Source organism: Athene cunicularia (genome assembly GCF_003259725.1).
Source record: "Athene cunicularia isolate RWA chromosome 3 unlocalized genomic scaffold, athCun1 chr3_part1, whole genome shotgun sequence".
Classification (NCBI taxonomy): domain Eukaryota; kingdom Metazoa; phylum Chordata; class Aves; order Strigiformes; family Strigidae; genus Athene; species Athene cunicularia.
In genome coordinates, this window is record NW_020799097.1 from 53,749,375 (window position 1) to 53,759,737 (window position 10,363).

Consider the following 10,363-nt stretch of genomic DNA (forward strand, 5'->3'; position numbering starts at 1 on the left):
GGGCCCGCGCCTCGCTCCGCCGCGCGGCCGCGGCGAGCCGGTACGAGGGAGGAGCGGGAGGCCCCGCCAGGCGGCGGCCGCCTCCTCGCTGTTAGCTGCACGGTTGAATATTTTTCTGCTTATTGTTTTTTTTTGTTGTTGCTGTTTGGGGGTTTTGGGGGGGTTTTGGTTTTTTTGCTTTTCCCTAGGCGGGAAACTCAAGGCGCTTGACGGCGCGTCCCGGCGGGTGGGAGCCGGTCCGTACTGGTGGCGTGGGCGGTGCCCGCCTCAGCAGCCGTTCACGCCGTGGCACAGCGGCCCGGCGTCCGAGCCCGAGCTGTGGCTGGTGGAAGGATGCTCTTTGGCGAAACCTGTCAAAAGATGTGACCCTAGGTGGAAATTGGGGAACGGGCTTGCATACCGACCGGGTTTTCTTTCTGGGAACAGTTTCTTGAAACTGTGAGGCACAGGTTATTTTGGGGTACTTAAGGATGCTGGTTCCTTTGTAAATGCATAGCCAGAATCTGGCTTATTCCATTGCAGACCTATGGTGGAACAAAGGCAAGCTTTAATGCCAGGTGCGGTATGTTATATTGCTAAAACTTTAATATGATAGATACATTGGTTCGTCAGAGTTTAGGACTTCTTAGTTACCACCAAACAATTAAGAGTATCAACCACGCTAGCTAGTCCAGCGTGATTTATAGCGCTCAGCAGCCAAAGAATTTTAACAGTGAAAAAACCCGTGCATTTTCTGTTGCCTTCCTGCACAGTATCTACTCTGCCCAAGGTCCTGCAGCATCTTACTTGGCAGTAGCTTCACCAAACCAACATCTGCCAGTACATTTGCCCATTGCTTTAATCTGAAAATCTTTTAGGTTCTCCAGTTTTATGTTAAAGGTATATTAATTCATCTCTGGTAGTTGGGGATGCTGAATCACTGATACTCATAGAAGTAATATACCTTCATATAGTCTCTACTCTGATGCTTACTCTGAGTTACTACTGTTCATTCATGTGATGCTTTTATGCCCAAAAGAAGAAGGAGAAAAGGTGGTGGTAGTAGTAGTAGTATATTAGCAATTAGGCAAAATTCAATTAATACAGTGAGAGCATATATAGTAGATTGGGCATAGGTTATAACAGTGATACACAGCAGTCCTTATCTGAGGATATGGTCTGCAGCCTGCAGTTGTGTGATGAGGTTTCTAGTCTGTGAAATTTTAGATCACAGGGCTTGCATTTTGTGCGTGTCTGTAGAGCCACCCATTGCCTGTCTTCTAGCTGCTTCATTTGTGCAATTTTATTCTAGTACATTACTTGGGAAGTACATTCTTGAAGGAAAGCACCATGTATTCCTTTGTTGTTTTAAGAAGCATTTGTTACATTAAGCTGTCCTAAATATAGAAATAGGGGGCCACGTACTGTAAAAATAGTCCAGGGTCAAGAGTGCACCAAATGCTCATCATACATGTCTAGTGCAATAAAGCAAATCAGCTTTTGGAGCTTTCTGCACACATTCAGTGCACTAACATAAGTCATTTGATGGTAGGTAGATTTGTACTTTTTCGAAAAGTGAAACTTCCAAAAGAAGTTGGATGTTATGTGCTCTCATTCAAAGAGCACTCTGAACATCACATGATATGGAAAGTGGCTGTTAATTGAAAAGGGGTAAAATTGTTAGGGTAGTAAGGCCTTTAACACTGTATCAGGAGCTTCCTTGCTTAATTAGTCCTTGAGAAGTTCAGTTTTAATGATGTGAAGAAATAGTTGTCTGATTTAATGGATCTTTCTCTGTCCCTTTTTTTTTTTCTTTAAATAGTATTGTCAGAAAAGCCAACAACTTTCACAATCACTGTGACATCTGAAGCAGGAGAAAATGATGAAAGTAAGTTGATCATGTCTTAAACATATACAGGATGAGTTTCTGTGTAAGCCTAATTCTATCACCAACAACTAGGTACACATCCACTTAAGTCCTTTTAGGGGCCTAATCCAGCAGATACTACTCAGAAAACATAGTTCAGGGATTCTGGTGATCTGTGTTTAGTTTACAGAAATGTTGAGCTCTCTTCACTAGGGCTACTTTCTGACATGCTGCATCTCAAATGCTTTGTAGCATAGCTTAAAAAATTATGGGTTGTAATCATCCCCATAGGATCTTACAGCCATGTGGTGAGGTGTGGTTTGGGGTTTTTTTTGTTTTGTTTTTTTTAGCAGCTGTACATACACCAGCCACATGGGAGAGTTGGGTGTGTACTGTGAGGATGCAGCCCTTAAGGAGCAGTTCCAGAGCAACAAGCTGTGGGTCCCCAGTCCCTGTGTATTTGTTGGGTATCAGTGGTTGCATGGGCTTGCTCCAACTAAGTTTGAGAGCTGCTCTTCTGGGTTAAAGTATCAGAGAAAAGAAACTGGTGTTGTCTCCTTCAGCTTTAAAGGAGTGAGTCCTGCTCAGAGCAGGTGTCTGTGTTGAAGAGACTGCTGGGCTGCCTGGACTGTGAGTCTGGAACTCAAGGAAGTCTTCTATCTGGTACACTGACAGGATGCATGAAAGGAACCAGATTCTCTTTTGCCTTGTTTCCGTATTATCCTAGCTCTGGGTGCCTTCAGGTTGAATGCATTCTCCTTAGGCAGTTCTCTGCTTAGTAACTTCTACTGAATGTTGTGTCCTTGTCATATGATTTATGTGGAGCCCTGGTATCCAACACAGAGGTTGATACTCCAGCCAGACACACAGAATTTAAAGCACTGATATACTGAGGTTCTCTCTAGATCTGTTGTTAGGACACTTCCTCATTTTTTCCAGCTTTAAGTGGAATGTGAGGGGGGAGGGAAAGATTACTGCTGTATTACCCACCGTACCATGGAAGGTTTTCCAGTCTTTGTGAAGACCTTTCAGACATTAATAGCCTGTGACAGTTTATGTAAGTTTAAACTTTGTCTTAATTTCTCAGAACTCTTGCACATAAAACTGTTCATATACTTTTAACATCTGTGTAAGATGACTGTTCCATTAAGGTAATAATATTTTATATTTTAAAATATTTAGGCTGCTGATGCATCAGAAAAATATGCAACTAAATTTATATAGAGTTATCACCATAAGAATATGTGTTTTTATCTTGTAGCTGTCCAAACAACCCTTAAATTTACCTATAGAGAAAAATATCCTGATGAAACTCCACTTTATGAAATTGTCTCACAGGAGAATCTTGACGATAATGATGTCACAGACATAATAAAACTACTAGAACAACAGGTAAGGAAAATGGAATATCTCAGTTCAGATTGATACCACTCCACACTTTAGCCAGAATTTCTCTTTCACATCAGTTGTTTTCTGACATATGTGCTACTGATTTGAAATCTATTCCATACTGTAGGGACTGGCTTTGAGGTTTGAGTTCGTGAATGATATTATTGAGGTAAATTATGTTAATGAGGTAAAATACAGGGCTTATTCAATAGACACAGGTGTGATAATGAAATGGCAGTCCTTTAGGGCTTCCCTTCTCTTGCAGTTCTAGCTTACGGTGAATTTGTTTTAACTGTGTATATATAGTATTTGTGGAAATAAGTCACTTTAATTTTATTTGGAAAGATTAAAAAATGCTACATTGATTTGTGATTCTTTTAAATAACTATGTGGGGAGGGATCTCTTCAACCTTTGGGATCAGTGAGAGTGCATTGTTAAAGAATGAGAGGGAAACGCTTCTTTGGTTTCAGGAATTCTTGTCAAGACCTCCCTGCCTTAAAATTGCCATAATACTTTCAGTAGGCGTTTTTTTCTTTTCAGGAATAAGCCATTTTGGAGAGATGTTCTGGGTGACTGTTGTCTCATGATTTATGATATTCAAATTCTGGAGTTGTATTAATGTTATAGGTTTTGTTTTATTCATGAAAAAGCCTTCCGGATGTCTGGATATCAAGATATGTTGATATCCAGACATCCAGAAGGCTTTTTCATTCTTCGTCTTCCAGATGTTGATAGCCTGAACATAGGTGTTCAACGCTGGTGTTCTGCTGCACACCCATTTGGGGAGGGGTAATTTAACTGGATTAACTGGCCAATTGACTTGAATTTTACAATGAGCTCTTGAGACTAGTGCAGAGTTCTTTATCTGCATTTGCACATCATACTGCTTTCTAAACATTAGCATTCAGTCGCTAAAGCTTGGAACTTCTACTCTTTGAAGCTGCCTTCTTTGTGTTGTAGGCAGAAGAAAATTTAGGAATGGTAATGATCTTCACTCTAGTCTCAGCAGTACAGGAGAAATTAAATGAAATAGTGGATCAAATAAAAACACGAAGAGAAGAGGAAAAGAAACAGAAAGAAAGAGAAGCAGAAGAAGAGGAGAAAGTATGTAAAATAATGTTTTCAACTAAAAATTCCCTGCTTTTTTTAACTGTGTGGGTTTGATGCAGGAGGAAGTCTCAGTTACAGTGGGAGAGGAACATCTATCCCAAAGTTGATACAATTAAAATTTAAGGACTAGAAGATTCTGTAGTGAACTTAAGCGATTATTTTTTTTCCCCTGTTTTCTAAAGCAGTCTTTTCAGAGATGTGTTGCATGTTCACAATCCCTTCTAGCATTACTTTCTAAGGCAGAGGCAGGGATTTTTCCTTAATTAATTCAAAGTTGCTGTAGCCAGTTTTTTGCTTGAAGAGGCAAGAGGGGATGGGAGCAAAACCATCTAGAGTATGGCATGCTGCACACAGGCTGCATGGTCTAGGGAAGCATCTCTTCCTTGGTAGACTGAGTGGAAGCAGTGGGACCGGTCTTCAAAAGGGGTTTGTCCTTCCTGCACATGTCCTCTCTCCTAGCCACTATGAAATAGTTTTTCCATCCATGGAGTGTGCTGTGGTTAAGTCTGACTACTGCATCTTCACTTTCTTCCTCAGAAATAGCTAGAGGGTGATGGGACTTGGAAGGTTCAGTATTTCTGAAAATGGCAGAAAAATAACTGGACGAAAAGAATTATTTTTCTGACTCAACAAGATAGAAGTGTTAATGCATTTTAATGGAAAATATTTCAGTGTAGATTGCATTTAAGAGTTGATAAGAAGTGCTGCCTACTTATGGATAGTTGCTAACTATTGCACTGTAGGTCCAAAAGTAGTACAAAAGGTTTTTCCGTAAGAATTTCCACCTCAGTACAGCACTCTGAAGGGAGAGTCCCATGACAAAAAACAGTAAGAATGTGTTCGTTGTATATTCAGGGTTAGAATTAATTTCTTGGAATACTTCACAGCAAGCAGTGCTTCTGCAATGTTGTAGTTTAAATAACTAAGAGAACACTCACTTTCACTGGTAGCTTTGCAAGTTGTGTTTGCAGCCTTGTTTTCTGTTCTTTCAGCAACGTTTTCATGGCACTCCTGTTACCATTGAGAATTTCTTAAATTGGAAAGCAAAGTTTGATGCAGAACTCCTAGAAATAAAAAGGAAAAAGATGAAAGAAGAAGAACAAGCAGGCAAAAATAAATTAAGCGGTATGATTTAAAACTGGTCCTGAAGTTTTTGCAATGTTACCCACTATAACAGCAAGCCTAAAAGTAATTTTTACACTGAAAGATGATGGTAATCAGTAAACTTGTAGTGCAGTGTTTGATTATTGTCCTCCATGTCACGTGAAGTCTTTCTGAGTGCTGATTTTGGGTTAAATACAAAGCTAATAGATTCAGGATTTCTGCTGAAGTCATTAAGGTTCCCAAACTGTGTGTTTAAGCTGCTTCAGTTTTGTGCCAGACAGTATACAAATGGGACCTCTACTGACAAGCATTGTTCTGGCAGAAATAGTTCGGGTTTGTTAAACAACAGAAAATTGACATCGGACAGTTTATCGATCTGGCCTTTATTGCACTGGATCGTAGTTACTTCAGATTATTCCAGCGTATGTACGAGTTTGGGATGCTGTTGCTAGACTGAAGCGACACAGGCTGGCTGCTGCATATGGCAAGCTTACAATGACTAGTGAAAATGGCTCTTATATTTTGGGGAAGAGCTTGTCATAGCAGTGGTTCTGGGCCCTATATTTTGCAGATCATTTTGTCCAGCAGAAAGAAAACTCTGTATCCAGTGGGCAAAATGTGGAGGAAATTACTTTTCTTATTAGAACCTGTAGATAAGAATTAAATGGTGAGCATTCTCCTTCACACTCCCCATGACTTAACTTTGGACTGATTCTCCTGTGATGTTGGATCTATTTTTTAACCTGATTACCTGAGAAAACACGATCAATGTGATTATGCTGTATCACTGTTATCTTTTCTCCTCCCTTCTGAAGGCTTTTGAAACTTTTGGCTAGTTTCATTTTGATGAAATCTGACAGAGAAATGGAAATTTTAATGGTAATAAGTTTCTTGAAAAGCTCTACAGGACAGGGGACATTCTTGATTCCCCTCTGAAGGGAATGCATTTGGGAATCTGCAAAGATGAGATAGTAGAAATCTGCTTCTTCTAGTTTTCCTGTTCTTAAAATTGTTAGCATGCTGTGTCTGTCTTCCTCTATACAAGTCTAGTTTATAAAAGCTCCCTTGTACTAAACTAAAAATAGACTTATTCTCAGATGTCATGAGTGTAACCCCAGTAGAAGAAAAAGCATCTTAAATGTTTTATCATGAACACCAACCAGTCTTGCTTGTCAGCAGAAGCTTGCATAAGCAGTGCAAATATAGATGAAAGATGTGTAGTTTATGTGGAAAAAGTCCTGAGCTTTTCTTCCCCTACCTCCCAGTTGGAAAGGCTTCACTTTGTCTTGTGTGATGTTTCCTTCACAGATGTGTGTGTGTGTGTGTGTGTGTGTATGTGTATAGGAGCTGGTGATTTGTGTGTAGATCCAAGTTGCTTTTTAAATGGGGACGATATATAGAAAAATGTGGATGAGGCAGCTAATTTCCCTTCCAGTTCCCACAGAAAATTTCTTGTGAAATGCAAGATGAGGACTAAAGCATTAAGGACTGAGCAAAGCCTGTGGAGCAGTATCATATAGATTTTCCCACCCCACCACTACTGAAGTCTTAGTAACGTTAAAGTGACTATAAGAAACAGTGTCCCATTTCACATGAAAGAGGACGAAGCCTGTTGGTGTGGAAGAATCCTGAATCGATAGTCAAAAAGTCAGAATGGGGAACTTACAGAAATGAGCAGCTTAAAAAAAAGAACACTGCTCAAAAAGCCTGAAATAAATGTGCAAACTATTGTTGCCTTAGGTTGATAATTATTTCAGAAATCTACTTGCTCATATATTGTTTTTTATTTTATTTCTAGGTAAACAGCTGTTTGAAATGGATCACAACCTCGACACCTCTGACATCCAGTTCTTGGAGGAAGGTAAATTTCCTTTTTGTTTCCACAACTGAAAGACAGTGGCTTAAAATAGGTCGAAATTCCTAAGCAAAATCTGTATTATATTTCTGACTTAACATCTTACCTCAGCATCACTTACACATCAGAAGAACTTTCTAAGAAGTACTGGTTTGTAGATTGAACAGAAGTGATTTTAACTTCTTTCAAAAACAAACAAAACATTTTCAGGATGCTAAAGCATATTTATTTGCAGTTTTGAACTTGAGTTGATCTTATTTTTGTTGCTTCTATTCAAGTATTTGGACTGGAAGCAAAGTCAAAAAACCAAGCAAAACAAAAAACCCACAACTAGGCTCTACCAGGCCCTGCTGCTTCTCTTTTTCTAATAGCCAGCCTTCGTAACTCTAACTTCAGGAAGCACAGATCTTGAAGTTCTATTTCCTTCTTTTTGAACTTCAACACCAGTAGTAAACATCTTGCAGGTCAAATTAAATGATATTTGCCTCTGTGCAACCCAGTTCTTTGTGGTTTTGTCCAGATTTATCTATTACCTTGCCAAAAATACCTGACCTGGTGCCAGCTGAAAATTTTGTAAGCCTGTGGAAAATCTGTTGGAGAGAAATCAAGTAAATGTACTTACAGTCACATATCTGGTTAATTTTCTGTACTGCTTTTTAGTATCCTAGTTAAAAAAATATTTTTAAGTTAAGGCAATTCTTTAATGTAGCTGCGTTATCTACTGATACTGCAAAACATGCAGAAGAGAGTCAAGAATTTTCTCTGCAAGTAACAGTTTAAAAATAAAAAAGTTGTTTATGAACATTAGTGAGTATAAACTTGAAATGGCAGTAATGGATGAGTTGAGTTTGTTTTAGTTAGAGGCATAGTTTAACCTTCCTCCAAAATGCCTAAAGTGAAGATGGGTTGTTGGCAGAACAGGTGGCAGTCTCGAGGGAGGAACAGACCTCTGTATTTGGGCTCTGTGTCCAAATGATTTGGGATTAATGTATTAACTTTTAATCCCGTTGCTATCAGTGATTAAAAACTCCTGTTCTTATTGCTGTTTGCATTCTATCATAAATGCACCAGATTAATAATTGCAATTTAATATTACAATACTGTGTAATAAGTAATACTAATTTTCACAGCTTAAACAGTGTAATGGCATTATCTTTTAGATGGAAACAGTTACAAAGAAAGGTTCTTAGAAATCCAGTGATAGAACCTTATTCAGTGGCCAGGAGATGTCGCTGCTGATACACACAAATAAAATAGTAGACTTCTTTCATCCTTAGGTCTGCAGCATCTCTTTCAGAAGAAAATGTGAAAGCTTGCAAAGTTTCATCTTGCTTCTAAAATTTAAATCTGAAAGAAAATGTATGTATGTAGCCATATACGTGGTGTAAGGGTAGATTTTTAAAATAAACCGTCTGTGTTTCTGTGGCTGTGGTAGTTGTAACTATTCCAGCTGTGAGGTCCTGAGCTCCTGCTTTGACACCTGGGAGAAAGAATCTCTTCTTCTGGGAACTATAAATGTTAATTTCATTCTCTTAATGGGTTCTGAGGTCCTGTGTGATGTTTTTCTTGACTGAATTTTGGTATGAGGAAAAAAAAGCTTCATTTTAGTTGTAAAAAGATAAAATGTGACATTTTCATTTCCGTATCTACTTGATATATAAAAATACAAGTAAGTTCACAGCTACCTACCTACACTGAAGAATGAATATGAAAAAGTGTTGTGTGTTTTGTTGTTCAGATGTTTTTCTACTTGCATGAAAATAAGTAGTTTTTCTGTTCTTTGCAGCTGGTAACAGCGTGGAGGTTGATGAATCTTTATTCCAAGAAATGGATGATTTAGAGTTGGAGGATGAAGAGGATGACCCTGACTACAACCCTGTTAATTTAGACAGTGATTAGACTTTTTTTGAACTGGCTCTGTCATCAGTATGGACATATGTAAGGAGAGAGGGGCAGGCAGGAAAGCCACAGCATCTGTGGTTTTAGTAATGTGTCTTTTTTTCTTTTTTTCCAAAGAAAAATAACCAAAATATTTTAAATCCAGGAGAATGGTCTTCTGATGACTCATCGTAAATAAATTTAATATTACAAATTAAAAATTTGATGAATAGTGATCTGTCTGAAAATACTATTCTATATTCTCTTATTTTTCCTTCTCACTTCTGTAATTATCCTTTGAAGAGATGTGACAACGAGCAAAATGGAAAGATGTTACATCAAGTGCTAAATACATCTGTATCTGAAGGCTGAGCAGCTGTTCTGCTACCTTCCACCTGGGATATTATACAGGGGCACCTTTGGTGAATAAAAGGGATCACATACTATGCAGGGATTTTTTTCTTGTTTTGTTTTTTCTTCTGTGGAATTTTATAACACTTCAAGTCAATTCTGGTGCCCCAGCCTATCAGCTGTAGATAGGCAGCACTAGTCACCTTTTAATAAGGCATAGCCTTGTTAAAGTTTAATGGAAAACACTTCCATACTACTAGAGTAAAATCTTTTGCTGTAGTTGAGGATAATCGTTTCAAAATTACTAGTTCAAGTTTGTAGGAAAAAAAATCAGAATGAGATGAAGTCCTCTTAAAAAGTTCAGTTGACTTGTTCAGAGAGGGTTGTGGGGGTTTTTTTTGAACTTGTGCATCTATGAACTTCCATGGGGGATAAAAAGCCCACCACCCTATGAAAATTAATTTGCTTTTGGCAACAGACTGTGTCGAACCACGTATCAGTGAAGTGCAGATTACAGTACCAGGATTTACGGAGTGCTTATAGGTTTGTAACGAATGTAATGGATGTTGTTTTAGAAGCACCTGTTGACAGCCTATAAAGGTTAGCACAATGTATGGTAAAGCTACACAACAACTCAAGGATGTTGACCAGCCTGCAGAGTTGCTTATGGAGGTTACAGCCTGATGTTAGATGATTCCTCCCTTCCCATCTCCAAAAATACCAAAACACTGTGAGAACTGCAGTGTTTACACATGCTGTGTTTGAGGCTGCTTCAGCTGATGACAGTATGGATGAAGGTTTCAAAAGACAGCTCTGGAGAACCACTAGG

At 38.8% G+C, this 10,363-nt stretch overlaps 1 protein-coding gene across 1 annotated transcript; it reads left to right on the top strand.

Moving 5' to 3' along the window:
• The first annotated feature begins 1,801 nt into the window (after positions 1 to 1,801).
• On the top strand, positions 1,802 to 9,417 carry RWDD1 (RWD domain containing 1). Its single transcript, XM_026845935.1, has 6 exons — positions 1,802 to 1,867; positions 3,185 to 3,238; positions 4,197 to 4,340; positions 5,339 to 5,471; positions 7,249 to 7,311; positions 9,092 to 9,417. The coding sequence occupies exons 1-6, from the start codon at positions 1,859 to 1,861 to the stop codon at positions 9,202 to 9,204; spliced, it is 516 nt and encodes a 171-aa protein (XP_026701736.1). The 5' UTR covers positions 1,802 to 1,858; the 3' UTR covers positions 9,205 to 9,417.
• Positions 9,418 to 10,363: the final 946 nt, after the last annotated feature.

Bases quoted from the DNA above. Each gene is read 5' to 3' on its own strand.
- RWDD1 (XM_026845935.1), top strand. The intron at 3,239-4,196 runs GTAAGGAAAATG...TTTGTGTTGTAG, and splicing joins TAAAACTACTAGAACAACAG to GCAGAAGAAAATTTAGGAAT. The intron at 4,341-5,338 runs GTATGTAAAATA...CTGTTCTTTCAG, and splicing joins AAGCAGAAGAAGAGGAGAAA to CAACGTTTTCATGGCACTCC.